The 16,530-nt window shown below is 47.5% G+C and overlaps 1 protein-coding gene across 1 annotated transcript; it reads left to right on the top strand.

Moving 5' to 3' along the window:
- Positions 1–693: 693 nt before the first annotated feature.
- LOC101427131 (olfactory receptor 13A1-like) lies at positions 694–13,613 on the top strand. Its single transcript, XM_004476706.3, has 2 exons — positions 694–882; positions 12,636–13,613. Exons 1-2 carry the CDS (start codon positions 694–696, stop codon positions 13,611–13,613), a joined length of 1,167 nt encoding a protein of 388 aa, XP_004476763.3.
- Positions 13,614–16,530: the final 2,917 nt, after the last annotated feature.

The raw sequence follows: 16,530 nt of genomic DNA, 5'->3' as shown, positions 1-16,530 counted from the left end.
CTGCCAGGCACCAGATGATTCCTAGGTCATCCCCGAGAGCTTCACCCACCCAATGGCAGCAAACAACCACTCAGCTATGGTGGAGTTCATCCTTCTGGGATTCTCAGAAAATCCCCGGTTCCAGGATTTCTTCATTGCTCTCTTCTTCCTCCTTAACCTGACTGCACTTACAGGAAACAGTCTCATTCTCATGGCCATCTGCCTGAATCCTGCCCTACACACCTGGATGTACTTCTTTCTCACCAACTTGGCCTTCATAGACATCATCTGTACAACCACTGTTGCCCCCAAGTTGCTGGAGAACCTGCTGTTCAAGGGCAACACCATCTTCTATGGAGACTGCTTGACCCAGCTCTTCTTCATGACATGGGTTCTGGGGGCTGAGCTGATGATTCTAATAGTTATGGCTAATGACCACTAAGTGACCATCTGCCAGCCACTACACTATCACACACTGATGAGCAGGATCCTCTGTGCCCTGCTGGCAGGCTGTGTGTGGGTTGTCAGTGGGGTCAACACCTCTGTGAACACTGGTCTGATGGCACAGCTAATGTTCTGTGGCTCCAGAGAGATCCATCACTTCCTTTGTGAAATCCCACACTGCTGCTGCTGGCCTGTGGCCCAACAAACCTGAACAGCATCAAGATTGTCATTGCAGACATTTTCTTTGGGGTGGTCAACTTCCTGCTGACCATGGTGTCCTATGCCTTCATCGTCACCAGTATCCTGCACATCCTCTCATCTGCACTCGCTTTCTCCACCTGCTCCTCCCACCTCCTGGTGGTCTGCATGTACTACTCCACCATCCTAAACACCTACATCCACCCTGGCTCTGATTCCTCTGTGGAAAATGACAAAGTGGTCACTGTCATGTACATGGCAGTCAGTCCCACACTGAACCCACTCATCTACACTTTGCACAACAGGGATTTAAAATTGGCCCTCAGAAGGGTGGTTCCACATTTGGTAAATGAAAGGAAATGAGTCATGTGAATTTTGAAGTCAACATAATGTCACAAATGACCAGGAGTGTCTGATGCAAGTGGCAATGAGAAGAAGATAATTCATATGATAGATTTATTAGTATAAGCAATGCACTTTCCCAGTGAGAACTGGCCAGGCTCCTATGGGTAACTTTAAACTTTCAAAGATGCTAGCTGTGGATATTCTCAGGTCTTCAGGGAGGGAGTGAGGGGGAAACTACAGGAAGGGGGAGTGGCCAGGAGGAAGAGTAGGAAGTCCAACTCCAGAGTCTACTGAGGTTCACACCAGGGAGCATATCTTCACCTTTCACACACAGGCACCACTGGCCACTTGCGCTTTCTGATTCTGGAATGAAGAAGTCTCTGATTCTGGAATGAGGCCCATTACACACAGTGCTTGGTGCATTCTTACATGCAGTCTTTCAAGATTCTGATGTGCAGAACCTCACCTGGACCCAGATTCTCCAATTCACTCCTCTTGTCATGAGGTTGTAGAAAAGAAAAGACACACTACTACCCACCATGTCTGTGAGTCTCAGCCTTAGCACCTTGAAGAGAATGAGAGATGTCAGCCAGCCTTTCATTTTAGTGACCTATGGGAAAGAGTTTTATTTTGTATACTTCTTCCTTTCAGAAAAGGGACAATCAATCTTTAACCAAGACCCCTTGCAATCATGGGAAAGAGTTGTTTTTGGACTTAGTTTGAACAAAAGCTTGTCAACATTGATTTTTATGGATTCACTTCCTTCTCAATGTCATTTTATTAGTATTATTATTTTTCTTATCCTCTGCTTTTAGTCTCTAAATGTTTGCTCTTCACTAAGTAAGCTGAATATCTCTTTTCTTAGTTATTGCTCTTGCAGGGAATTCATGCCCACATCAGCACCTATCATTAATATTTCCAGTGATACTCAAATGTATAGCTGCAGTACTTTTCTCACCCCAAATCCAAGACTCATTGATATAACTGCCTGGCTCACATAGTACTCGGACATTTTCCATGAATTTCTTTTAGCAGTCTAAATGGTTAATTTTCATTTCCCTCCACCGACCGAGTTTTAAGAGTCACATTTATTGAAATATTACGGATCCTTTTCCCCATCCACTGTATCCAAAGCATCCTCAAATCCTTTTGATTTACTCTTAACACCTCTTACGTCCTATGCTTCCCCCATCTCTAACACTGACTCCAACATGCCATGGTGTTCCTAATGGAAGACCCAACACCTTCCACCTGGTCTCCTAAATCTGTTTTTATGAGGTACTGGGGATTGAACCTGCATCTATTTTTTTGTCTTTATTTTTTTAATATTACATTCAAAAAATATGAGGTCCCCATATACCCCCTACCCCCCTCACCCCATTCCTCCCCCCATAGCAACAATCTCCTCCATCATCATAAGACATTCATTGCATTTGGTGAATACATCTCTGAGCACCACTGCATCTCATGGTCAATGGTCCACTGCGGCGACTTGCTCGGTCGGTAGAGGTGGGGTCTGGCTGCGGACGAGGGGTCGGTCCAGCTCTGGACGAGGGGTCAGTCCCACTTGGGACGAGGGGTCGGTCCGGCAGCAGACGAGGGATCGGTCTCACAAGGGGTTGCGCAGTTCGGCTGACGGGGTCACCCGGCGAAGCCGGCGACGAAGGGGTCGCCCGGAGAAGCCGGCGACGAACTGGGGACAAGGGAGGCCACGCCCTTGTCAGGGGCTCTCAGGACTGGAGGGCGCACGGCAGAAGAACTACCACGGAGACAAGGTAAACACGCAAGTCCACTTCATTGAGGGAGAGGCAACAGTTTTATAGGGGCTGGGGAAGGCTGATTGGTCAAAGCCACGCCCTGTTCTGATTGGTTGCCGGCAAAAGGTCAGTGGGCGGTACTGGACGGGGTAGGGGTGGTGGTTAGGGATTGGCTGTCGCTGTTGCTGGGGGAAGGGGCAGGGTTTAGGGATTGGTGGCTGCTCTTGCTGGGGTGGAGGGCAGACTTGAGTTTCCCGCCCACGCCTGGCTGTTGCTGCTGTCGGGGGGAGGGAAAAGGGCAGACTGGATTTTTCCGCCCACGCCTGGCTGTTGCTGCTGTTGGGGGAGGGGAAAAGGGCAGACTGGAATTTTCCGCCCTGCGCCTGCGCAGGGAGAAGGAAGAAGAAGGGTGCCGCCCCACAGGCATCGTGTGGCACCATCCGGGAGGAGGGGCGGCCGCGGAAGCATGGCTGCCGAGAAGGGGAGACCCGAGGGCACTCTGCGCCCATGCCGAGCTCCCTTCAGGGGTGGCGGTGAGTCCGACCAGCCACCCTATTATGGGGGCAGCGGCTTGTCCTGCCGCGGCCGCTCCCCCACCAGGCCAGCAAACCACACTTCAGCCCGAGGGGTGACCGCATTTCCCCCTTCTTTTCAAATAAGGGCCAGGATGGCAGCAGCAACAAGTAGCCGAGGCCCAAGAGGCAGTAAGCAATGAGGGAAGCGGGGCTGAAGAGGAAGGTGATTATGACAGGGATATAAATGTACAATTTAGGGGGTGGTATCTTGCCGTTGCAAGCAAGGGTGGCCAATGTCCAATTCTCATTGATCTCGGTGGCTATAAGGTACATGTGCTGTTAAAAGTGCAGGATGATAGCGCGTTACAGGTGGTTGATCTCTTCTTGGTGGCGAAGAGCGGCAGAGGCAGACTGTGTGATGGTCTGGAAGATTGCAGCGGTGAGGACAAGTCGCGTCAGGGCACCAGCGACGGTGGTGGCAGCAGTGTCGGGAGTGGTGGAGACGTAGGCAAGGACAACAAGAAGGCCAAAGTCTCCACGGGAGTGAGAGAGGCCGATGTTAATGGGGCGGGCCGACATGGGGCGGCCCAATCTGCAATGTAATGGGGGTTCAAGCAAAAAAGGAGGGGGGCGGTGGACGAGAAAGGACGCTTTGGATGGCTGAGAAGAGGAGTGAGGTCGAGACAGGAGGAAGCTCCGCAGAAGTATGGGGAGGCAAGAGCAGAAGCGTTATTGGATGCTAGAAAGCAGGCCGCGGGCCGGGGAAAGTGGGTTGCGGGCTGTTTAGCGGGGCTGGAGCTGCTTGAGAGCGATGGCGGCATGGGGGGCCGCACTTACAGAAGACTTGGGGCTGTTTCAGAGAGATCTTACACCGGTGAGTGTCTAGGAGACCGGCGAGGGCCCGAACTTGTGGGGCTTGCTTAGCAGATAGGATGTTACCCATCGCTAATGGCCTTTTGGAGCCGATAAGAAAAGGGGCCCTTACCTTGACAGCGCGGCGATGGGAGCCGAGGTGCGCGGTGAGATGAGGGGTCGGAGCCGATGGGACTCCGACGGTGGTCGCGGGCCAAGAGAAGGCCCCGACGAGGGGAGGGTGGGATGACGAGCAATGGAGCAAGGCAAAGGGTAGCAAGCGCGGAGGGGAGGAGGCAGAGGTGAAGGCAGGGGTGGGGGTGCTCAGGCACGCGCTCCTGAGAGTTTTATTGGTGCCTCTTAATCATAGCGGGTCGGTATAAGCCCCCGACATGGAAGGAGAAAGCCATCCAGCGATTCTCCCAGACCTCCGTGGATCATATGAGGTCACCAAGGTTCAGGAGCAGCAATGCAGAGCGAAAAGATAGGGGTGAGAAGAGAGGAGAGCATAGGGCTATGGTAGGGTTACTTCAGACGTGCAAGTGCGTGCTCCCGAGAAATCCAAGGCTCCTCTTAATCATAGCGGGTCGGTATAAGCCCCCGACATGGAAGGAGAAAGCCATCCAGCGATTCTCCCAGACCGCCGTGGATCGTATGAGGTAGCCAAGGCTCAGGTAGCAGCAATGTTGCACGAGAGAAGTCCCAAGGTGAGAAGAGAGGAGGGCGTAGGGCTGTGGTAGGATTACTTCAGACGTGCAAGCGTGTGCTCCCGAGAAATCCAAGGCTCCTCTTAATCATAGGCGGGTCGGTATAAGCCCCCGACATGGAAGGAGAAAGCCATCCAGCGATTCTCCCAGACCGCCGTGGATCATATGAGGTAGCCAAGGCTCAGGTAGCAGCAATGTTGCACGAGAGAAGTCCCAAGGTGAGAAGAGAGGAGGGGGGGCCGCCAGGTTATGGAGTGAGGCTGTGGTGGCGTTGCCTTGCCCCACGTTGGGCGCCAGCTGCGGTGACTTGCTCAGTCGGTAGAGGTGGGGTCTGGCTGCGGACGAGGGGTCGGTCCAGCTCTGGATGAGGGGTCGGTCCCACTTGGGACGAGGGGTCGGTCCCACTTGGGACGAGGGGTCGGTCCGGCAGCAGACGAGGGATCGGTCTCACAAGGGGTTGCGCAGTTCGGCTGACGGGGTCGCCCGGCGAAGCCGGCAATGAAGGGGTCACCCGGAGAAGCCGGCGACGAACTGGGGACAAGGGAGGCCAGGCCCTTGTCAGGGGCTCTCAGGACTGGAGAGCGCATGGCAGAAGAACTACTGCGGAGACAAGGTAAACACGCAAGTCCACTTTATTGAGGGAGAGACAACAGTTTTATAGGGGCTGGGGAAGGCTGATTGGTCAAAGCCACACCCTGTTCTGATTGGTTGCCGGCAAAAGGTCAGTGGGCGGTACTGGACGGGGTAGGGGTGGTGGTTAGGGATTGGCTGTCGCTGTTGCTGGGGGAAGGGGCAGGGTTTAGGGATTGGTGGCTGCTGTTGCTGTGGTGGAGGGCAGACTTGAGTTTCCCGCCCACGCCTGGCTGTTGCTGCTGTCGGGAAAAGGGCAGACTGGATTTTTCCGCCCTGCGCCTGCGCAGGGAGAAGGAAGAAGAAGGGTGCCGCCCCACAGGCATCGTGTGGCGCCATCCGGGAGGAGGGGCGGCCGCGGAAGCATGGCTGCTGAGAAGGGGAGACCCGAGGGCACTCTGCGCCCATGCTGAGCTCCCTTCAGGGGTGGCGGTGAGTCCGACCAGCCACCCTATTATGGGGGCAGCGGCTTGGCCTGCCGCGGCCGCTCCCCCACCAGGCCAGCAAACCACACTTCAGCCCGAGGGGTGACCGCAATCCACATCATAGAACATGGGAAGACAGTGCTCAACCACTGAGCTATACCTACTCCCCTTCTAGAATATCTATTTTGACTTCACGAGATTTGCTGGTGTAAAATGGTTAAAAATGGGGGAGAGGGGTGATAAATGGAATCTCTGTATTTCCTGCACGATCTTTCTGTAAACCTAAAACTTCTCTAATTAAAAAAAAAAAAAAAAAAGATTTGCCTTCTGCCCTTTATCCAGAGTCATAAACTTCACCATGTTTATAATGAAAGTTTCAAGAATATAGTAAAGCTAAAAAGAAATTTACAGTGAACACTTGTGTACTCATTACATAAATTCTACAATTACTTGTTCCTACATTTTTATTACTTATTTATCCATCAATTCATCTTGTTTATATGTGTTTCAAAGCAAGTTATAACCATCAGTATGCATGCCCTTAAATACTTCATTATGAATATCATTACTTAGAATTTATTATGCATTAAAAATATCTTTCCTTTTAAGGTAAAATTATAGCAATGAGATAAATAAAGGTGGGTGCACATTTTCTGAGATTTTACAACTCCATAAGCTGGGTAAACTGTACCCCTTTCTAGATAGAGAATATTAATTCAATTTTAGCAGTCTCCCTCCTGCCCTTTAGCAGTCATACTACAGGCCATTCCTTCCTGAAATCATCATTGTTCTTATTATTTCCACCAAAAGTCAGCTGTGCATGTCCTAGAACTTAATACAAATGAAATCGTAGAGTATGCAATGCTTCTTTCAAGTAGCATAATATTTTTGAGATTCAATCAAATTGTTGCTCATATCATTCATTTGTTCCCTTTAATTTTTTAATTTTTTGATTTTATGGAAATAGCACATGTTGTGTATCTATTCATATCTTGATAAACAGTTGTTTTGTTTCTAATTTGAGACATCATGAAAATAAATTAATAAATACATCTGAACACCTTTCACTTTGTGAGGGATATCAGGTGGCATCCTAGAATTTAATTGCATGTTTTTAGAGCATCCTAGGGTTCCATCCTCCATCTTGTGAGTGAGGATCTCAGAGGTGGGGTCTTCCAGGTGCTCTGAGCCTTCCTAGAGGGCTTGACCTGAGGGTGCTGAGCCTGTGTGGGCACTGAGGGAAATACCACTGTGTGTTCAGGTAATGAGGCTAAGGCTTGACAGAGCTGCAGACCCACCTTGGCAGAGACCTAGGGATGGGGTGAGAAAGAGGGCTGCCTTCACTTTCTATGTCATTGTAGCCCCTGGTGTACCTGGGTGCCAGAAACATAATTTGGCTTCTTCTCCTAGAAGGGGGCATCTGAGTTCTGTGGCCAATGTGAGGTGGCCACTCTAGTCCTCAGGACAACAATCATCAGGTCTATATCCTCATGTCATAGAGGAGACAGGCAGCTCTCACTACTCTCCTACCTCCCAACCTCCCCCATCTCCTTCTTCCAAGCCCCATGTTATTTTTTTGAGGTGGGATCATGTGGGAAGACCCTGCAGGAATGTCTGAGACAGAGACAAGATATGAGGCCAGAGCCCAGGCTGAAAGCGCCTCTCCTCCAGGCGCTCCCACTTGGTACCTGCCTACTACAAGGGGGCAGAGGGACCACCAGATGCTAGGCTGTCATGAGAGACTCCCTGCCTCCTGCTCCATTTCCATTTCCATATGATTTCCTTGGTGTTTGGGATGTAAATGCCTTCCCCATTGGGTGTAGCTTTCATGAGAGTCCCAGCTCCTGATTTCCTGCCCCCACAATACCCTGGCCCTGCAGAGTGCCCTCACTGCTCCCTCCTAGACTAGCCTGCACTTTCCACTTGGCTCAGTCTCTTCAAAACTCCAAGGGACTAAATGTAAGAACAGGTCCCAACCAGGGTGCTTTCCACAGGGGAGAGAAGGGGAGGCAGAGGCAGGAACCCCTAGTCCTCTGACCCTCCCTGCCTTGTATTTGGTGTTTCCCAAGGGAGCATTCCTGCCTCTTGCTGTTACTATGCAGCTCATCTCCCTCCTGGAACCAGTTCCGTGTTGCTGGTCTCCTCTCTGCAGACTGAGCACAGGTTCTCCACAGTCTGTAGGCTCTGCTGGGCAGAGCCTACTCATGCTTGGGCAAGCAAGCATGCTGGGCTCATGCTTGGGCAAGTCAGCCCCCAGCTGAGCCTGGTTCTGTGAGCAGAGCCTTCTCCTAGAAAACTGCAACCATCTGGGGAGAAAAATCATTGCTCTGCAAACACAGAGCAGATGTGTGCATTTGCACAGCAAATGATTTAGATGGATAGCACTTTGATATGGTTATGAACTCCAAAAATAGATATTGGATTATGTTTATAATCTGATCCATACATGATTGAGTTATGATTAGGGCATTGAATTCCCACTCCGTGGTGGGTGGGGACTCACAGATAAAAGGCATAAGAGAGAACAGAGTTGAGCGGTTTTGATGTTGGAGCTTAATGCTGAAGCCTTAAGCTGGAGCCCCAGGAAGTAAACTCACAGAAGAAAGAGAAGCAAGCCCCAGGAAGGGAGGAACCCAGGAAGACTGAACTCTTGCAGACGTCAGCAGCCATCTTGCTCCAACATGTGAAAATAGACTTGGGTGAGAGAAGTAACTTATGCTTTATGGCCTGGTATCTGTAAGCTCCTACCCCAAATAAACACCCTTTATAAAAACCAACCAATTTCTGGTATTTTGCATCAGCACCCATTTGGCTGACTGATACATACGGTATAACAAAGGTTACCTGCTGGGTCATGAAAAAGTTTGAAGTCAGAGTGGCAGGGACTTTCACCACCAATCATTTCCATAAATCAACACCATCCCTCATAAAAGTAGAATGTTCATTTAGGAAATACACTTGTAGCTCAAAATTATAGTTCATCTTAATAAATTAATAATTATTCAAGTTGTCACATTGTTGAAGTTCCATTGCAGTATCTAATATTTGAAATGTTGATCAGAAATTAAAATTATGCACTGGTTGATTGAGTTGAAATATTTGATTTTGAAGACTATATAGATCCAGTTTTGTTTTATTTTTTTTGCAAAGTTAATAACCACTCTAAATTATGAAAGGACTTCTGATTATTTTGTAATAACAAGTTTTCCATGCCATGTATTCTGAAGTTCATTTCTAGGATAAATTTCTAGGTGTTCCTTGTCTATGTTATTTTCTTTGTTCCATACAAAGGATGTGATGTAAGGGGAACAGCAGTAGGTTCCTTATTGATCAGTTGTGAACTTTGGTTACATGGGGAAGACAGTTGGCTGTCATGAGCTCATTGCACAGTCACCCAGGTCAGCAGCTATGCCCTGGGCTCCATGTGTTTCTCCTTTGAAATTGTTGATGAGTTGAGACCTGCTGGGCCCAGAGCTGGGACTGACCCTGTTGAGATGATAGGGGCAGTGGCCAAGCCTATAAATGCTGACCCTTACCCCTCCCTGGACTCCTGACACTGCTCTGATTCAGCACACAAGGTCAAGGCAGTGTGTCTGCCAATTCTATGGACATTGCTTTATTGCAGGGTCCAAACATGAGTGATTAAAAATCCCATCTTCTCAAGGTCAACATCTTCAGTGGTAAGTTGTGTTCACAGCATGCTCCATTGATAATATGTTGAGAAGGGCACTTCATCTTGGGGTCTTGTTCCCAATCCCATAACGCAGTCTACTCACAAGAACATCAGACAAATCCCCATAGAGCCCCTGACTGTTCCTCCTCAGATAACGAAAGTCTTCAAACAGCACCAAGCAGAGCCCAGGGAGATGATACACCTAAATGTCATGTGAATCTGGGATGGATGCTGATACAGAAATGAGGGATTTGGGAAAATTGAGCAAACCTGAATAAGTGAGCACTTTAGTTAACCATGAAGTATCAGTACTGGATCTTTAATTGTGACAAATGCCCCACACTGATGCAGCATGTTCCCTACAGGGAAATGGGTGTGGGGTGCCCAGGAGTGCTCTGTCCTACTTCCCACATTGCTGGATCTACAGTTGCTGTAAGGAATGACCTGGATTTGAGAAGAGCCCTCCACTTCCTGCTGGCACCACTTTGGGTCATCACGGGAAGAACGTCCAATCCAAGAGGTCTGGGCCAAGAGGCCCCAGAAACTCCCCTGCTAGGCTCAGGCCAAAGGGATGAGGGGCTTGCCCTCAGCTCCAGTCCTGGGAGCCTGCCCTCCCCCTCCATAGCCTCAGGGCCCTGACCTGCCCAGTCCCTTCCTCAGGTCCTGCCCCAGTCCCCTGGAGGCTTCATCTGCAGGGCCCTGTTTACCTCCAGCTTGGGTAATTGCTCCCTGAGGGCCACTCCTGCTTCTTGGCCCCACTGTCCTCCCCAGTGACCTTGACGTCCACCCTGAGCAGACAGAACCCTTTAAAGCTCAGCAGCAAACAAGGGAGGCACAAATGGGAAGAATTTGGGCTTTTAACCCCAAGGTTCTACATCCCCTTTAACCATGGTAAGGATATTGTTAATTTCTCATGAAAATATGGCTTTCTTATATTGAGGCAATAAGCTATTGATGGCACATCGCTTGAAAGAACAGGGAATGCATTCATCGTAAATAACTGTCTATTTTCCCTAGAGTTGCCTTTTGAACTATCATTCCTCAACTTCCTTCTGATGTTCTAAAAAGACACCTTGGGATTAGCCCTGACCAATTTTCCCATGTAAAACATGCCTTTTCCAACAGTCTTCTCCTTTCTTTTAATATTTCAGATTGAAAAACTGAAGTGCCCCAAGACTCTCCAAGCTCCTCAGCTCTGCAGTCCCCATTCTCATCTGTGCAGCTGACCAGTAAGAGGGAAAATTCAGATGCTCTAGTTTAAACTGTAGGATACTTCAAGTTCTTTAAAATCCGCAGTTCTGGCTGTAGGATTGGGAGGTGGCTGACACAGTTCCCTGTGAATCCAGGGCAGAAGCACTTTAGCGAACATGCAGATGCACAACCCACCTGGAGGTTAGCAGTGGATGCTAGTTTGCCGTGGTCAGAGGAGGGCTTGGTCATCTGTGCCTGCATGGGGAAAGTCCACTGTGTTGTTGAAAGGTGTCTGTGGATGGTCGGTATATAGCCCTGGTGGGGACTCTCAGAGGTGAGCACCCAAGGAGTGGGGAACACTCACTTCATCCTGCTGCATAACTAGCACTGCATTGCTGCCAGTATCTCAGGTCAACAGCCTGTGGTTTCCTCAGCATTGTTAGAGTGGGGAACAAAGAGGCTGAGGGGAGTGGACAGGCCAGCAGTTGGTCTGTCAGAGAAACCCCAATGCACTGTTCCTGCCCTCTGCCCACTGTGTTCATGGCCTTGTGCACATTTCTGCAAACCTGCAGCACCTCTGTTATGGGACACTGGAGAGACCAGCCCCTGGTTAGTATATGCACACATTGACAGCGCCTTGTTTTCAGGCATTCCTTACCCACCTGGAAACTCGAGGCATGTCCTTGAAACCTCTTTCTTCCCTGGGCAGTCTGGGGCCTGTGGTATGCAGTGAATCAGGGGAGGGAGGGAAACGTTCATCTTGGTCTGGTTGATTGGCAGTTCTTTGTACCCAGGCTGTGGAGCTCAAGGAAGAGGGTCTCCTCATCTGAATTGAGTCCCATCCTGCCTGATGGGCTGGAGTCAGGGATGTAATGCCAGAGAAGTCTGTGATGTCAGTGTCTCACAGGCCTTGTAGCCGGGCAAGTGCTTTGGCAGAAGGTCCTGGGTTGTGCTGCAGCTGCCTTTGCCCATTTCCTCACTGCACCCCCAAACTCTGGCACAGCCTGACAATCACTGAACAGACAAGCTCCCAACTTAACCCAGGAGAACCTGGATGGGGTTAGAGATAAAGTTAGGCCCATGTAGGATCCAGAACCAGCTGCTCAGACAGCAGTCCTGGTTGCCCACATCTAGAACCTGCCCCACCCCCCCCTCTGCAGCCTCAATTTCTGAGCAGTTTGGACTGGGTGAGTCTGGGTGTGGTTGCTGTGGTTTTGGCGGAAGAGCCAGACCCAGGTTAATGCACAGACGAGCTTTGACAGGTCCTTAGGCTCATGGCTGTCCCCAAGCCTCGGACATCTCTGGGACTCTGGACCACTTGCTCATCTGCACCCCTATGTGCTGGACCCTAGGGCACCTAAACTCCTCACGTTGCCCCATCTTTTCTGCAAGCTTGTCACTTCTAAGAGTGAGAATTCTGTCTAGTCTTTGAGGACATTTACTGTATGAAGCTTTGCCCAATCCCGAGTGGAGATGGTTTTCCTCTTTGGAAGTACAGAGGCCTGGAGCCCCCCAACCTATCCAGCTGGGTGTGTGCATCTCCCAAGCTCCATGTGCCATTGCCAGCTCACTTGCACATGTCAGGATAATGTAGGAAATATTCACAATTAAAATGAATTACAGAAAGAACAGATTGCACTTTCTAAATAAACCACTGAGTGATGCTTCCCCAGCCACCAACAGGATGGAGAAGCTTTGATGGGGAGGAAGGTCTGATTGTTAGAAAGAGTTACAGGTGAGGTGTGGATCCGGAAGAGAGTTTGCCCTCTGAATGTCTCCTTAGTGCAGGGACCTCCATTAATATCTTAGCCATGTGTTTCCTAGGGACAAGACATCACCAGAGTCAACCTTGTAGAACCTTAGCGGGACCTGCATGCAGATAGGACACTGTAACCCACCCCTGTGCCTCCCTCTGCCAGGTGCTGCCTTCCCCCCTGGACATCTGGGACATGTTCACTCAGTCAATGGCAGCAAACAACCATTCAGCCGTGGTGGAGTTCATCCTTCAGGGCTTCTCAGAAAATCCCCGGCTCCAGGTTGTCTTATTTGCTCTCTTCCTCTTCCTTTACCTGACTGCTCTTGCAGGGAACAGCCTCATCCTCATGGCCATCTGTCTGAATCCCACCCTACACACCCCAATGTACTTCTTTCTCACCAACCTTGCCATCATAGACATTGGCTGCACATCCAGCGTTATCCCCAAGTTGCTGGAGATCCTGCTTCTCAACAGCAGCACAATCTCCTATGGAGGCTGCTTGACCCAGCTCTTCTTCATGACATGGTTTCTGGGGGCAGAGCTGCTGCTACTCGTTGTCATGTCCTATGACCGCTACGTGGCCATCTGCCAGCCTCTACACTACCACACACTGATGAGCAGACCCCTCTGTGCCCTGATGGCCTGCACCATGTGGTTTCTCAGTGGGGTCAACACCTCTGTCCACACTGGCCTGATGGCACAGATAACATTCTGTGGCCCCAATCGGATCCATCACTTCTTGTGTGAAATTCCCACACTGCTGATGCTTGCTTGTAGCCCAACAAACATGAACAATTTAATGTCTATCACAGCAGATGTTTTCTTAGGTGTGGTCAACTTTTCGCTCACCATGTTGTCCTACATCTTCATCATCATTAGCATCCTGCGCATCCGCTCATCCGAGGGCAAGCGCAGGGCTTTCTCTACGTGCTCCTCCCACCTCCTGGTTGTCTGCATGTACTATTCCACAGTCATCTACACCTACCTCCTTCCAGGGTCTGGCTCCTCCATGGAAAATGGCAAAGCGGTTGCCATCATTTACATGGCAGTTAGCCCCAACCTCAACCCGCTCATCTACACTCTGCGCAACAGGGATGTGAAAGTAGCCCTCAGGAGGGTGTTTCTCACATTCAGTAAATGAAAGGAAACGGCCAAGTTGAATTTTTCTACATGTTAAGTAGTTAATTTCAAAAAATGACTTTGGGAGCCTGAATCCGAAAGAATAAGAATGTAAGAATAAGAATGTAATTCATGTGATAGATTGAAATACAATGTCTTCCCCTATTTGGAACTGACCAACTTTCTATGGTAAGAATAAGAATGTAATTCATGTGATAGATTGAAACACAATGTCTTCCCCTATTTGGAACTGACCAACTTTCTATGGGCAACTTTATCTGCACTTTTCAAGTAGCTACCTATGGATGATTTCAGGCCTTCATGGAAGAAGGAAGTGAGGGGTCAGTCTCAGGGAGAGCAAGTGGCCAGGAAGAAGAGCAAGAGGTCAGCAGCTCCTGCCCTCTGCAACCTACCTCAAGGGTCTGCTGATATTTTCACCCAAACATTTACACCAGGGAAGAAGGCTCTAGCCTTACATGTGGGTGCCACTGGCCACTTCTTTCTAAGTGGGGTCTCAGGTTGTAGAGTAAGGTCCACTAAACATACTGCTTGGGGCATTTTTACATGGGTCTTTCAATGTCCTGTTTTAGAGAAACTCACCTGGACCCTGATTCTCCAGTGCAGCTCTTCCTGTCCTGAATAGCCAAATGCTCTCCTCCTCATTGTGTCCATGAGGTGTCACATCCTTGACAGCATGAAGAGAATGAGAGACCTGTCAGCCAGCTTTCCATTTTAGGGTCTTGCAGAAAGGAGGTGTATTTTTGTATTCTATTCCTTTCACAAAGGGCACCATTATTCTTTGCCACCATAAGAAAGAGCTGTTTTTGGATCCTTCGCTTTGAACAAACCTTCAATTAATATTTTTATGCATTCAGATCCTTCTGAATGTCATTTTATTAGTATTGTTAGGAATTATTATTAGTCTTATCCTCTGCTTCTAGCCTCTAAATGTTTTTGTTCTTCACTGCTTGAGCCTAGACTGTCATTTCTTCTCTTGGTAAGTGCATTCATCCTCACATCTGCATTTATCATTAATATTTGCCAGTAAGACCCAAATTTATAGCACAGTCCAGACCTCACCTCCAAATCCCAGACTCACTGGTTTAACTTCCTGGATACAGCAGTATTTATAAATTTGGGGAATCTCATTCAATTGTAAATGCATGATCTTCTGTTCCCTCACCCCACCTAACTGTAAAAGTCACAACTACTGAAAAATTTTTGGTCCTCTTCACTAGCTGTATCCAAAGCATTCTCAAATTTCATGGATTGAGTGTACCTCTCTAAGGTCTGACATTTTCCCTTCTCTAACACTCATCTGAAGATGCCCCAGTGTACCTAGTGGATGACTTGACACCTTCCACTTGTTTTCCTATGTGTGTTCTTGACATCCCAAAATTTGTTTTCTGCCCTGTACCCAAAATTTTGATCTTCACATTTTACAAAGAAATGTTTCAAGCACTTAGCAAAGTTGAAAGAATTTTATAATGAACACTTGTGTCCATTACCTAAATTCTACCACTAACTTGTTATTACATTTGGTTTATTGTTTATCCATCCAACAGTTCATCTTGCTTTTATGCATTTCAAAGCAAGTTGCAAATATCAGTAAGATTCACCTTAAATATTTCAGCTTCCATATCATTAGATTGTGTTCATAGTTTATTTAAAATTGCCTTTCAAAGTAAAATTTTCAAATATTGAAATGCACAAATAAGACTTCATATTTTCTAAGGTTCAAAAACTGAATACAGCTGTGTAAGCCAAACCCTTATCAAGTTATAGTATATAACCCTTATCTCAAAAGATTCCCTTCTGCTGTTTTCTAATCAATCTCTGCCCACAACTTGACAAAATCATTTCTGTTGTTACTTTTTTCAACATAGATCAGATTTGCATGCTTAGAACCTCCTACAAATGTGATTATAGAATATGTAGGGTCTCTTTACCCTTAGTCTGTTATTTTTGAGTTTCATTCATTTTGTTGCCTGTCTCTTTAGTTTGTTCCTTTTTTGTTTTGATTAGTATCTCATTGTATGAATTTACTACATTTCATTTATCCATTCACCTATTGATGAACATTTGTGTTGTTTTTAATGTTCAGCTATTATGAATAAAGCTTATATGAATATTTTTGTACAAGTCCTTCTGTTGACATGTTTTTGTTTATCTTGGGTAATCACTAGGAGAGTACTTGTTGTTTCTTCGAGTATGTACACGTTTGCTTTAATCAGAAAGTGTCCCTCTTTTTTCCATACAACGTGGTTGCACCATTTTACAGTCCCACCAGCAATGGATGACAGTAGGTCTGCCACAACCTCACAAACATTTGGTGTTATGCAAAATTGTTTTAAATGCTTTAAAAAATTGAGAACTAATTATGCTATTCCTCTGCTTCTTTGTGTAGCTTCCTATTGTTCATGGATTAAGATAGAAATGCCATATGATCCAGCCCTTCCTTTTGTCGTTTCTACTATCAAGTTATAGTGCTATAAATGTTCTCTTAAGTTCTGCTTCAGTGGCATCTCACACATTCTGATATATTATGATTTCATTTTTTTATGTTCACAGTATTAATTTCCCTTTCAATTTCTTATTTCACCCCTGTGCTATTTAGAAATGTGTTTTTCATTTACAAATAGTTGAGCATTTTCCAAATACGTCTATGTTGTTGGTTTCTAACTTTATTCCATTATTTTCAGAGAACATACTTTCAATGATTTCAATCCTTTTAAACTTAAGACTTATTTTCTGGTCTAGGTTTTGTTCTTCCTTGGTAAATGTTTTATGTGCACTTGAAAAGAATGTATATTCTACTGAAACTGGGTGAAGTTTTATGTACATGTCAATGAATTTAAATTTGTGACTGTGTTGTTCAAGTCTATTATATCCTTGCTATTTTTCTGTCTACTTGATATATCAATTATTGACAGAGGTAG

This window comes from Dasypus novemcinctus, chromosome 6 (assembly GCF_030445035.2).
Source record: "Dasypus novemcinctus isolate mDasNov1 chromosome 6, mDasNov1.1.hap2, whole genome shotgun sequence".
Classification (NCBI taxonomy): domain Eukaryota; kingdom Metazoa; phylum Chordata; class Mammalia; order Cingulata; family Dasypodidae; genus Dasypus; species Dasypus novemcinctus.
Note: the sequence above shows the minus strand (reverse complement) of the source record. Positions and strands in the feature narration are given on the sequence as shown.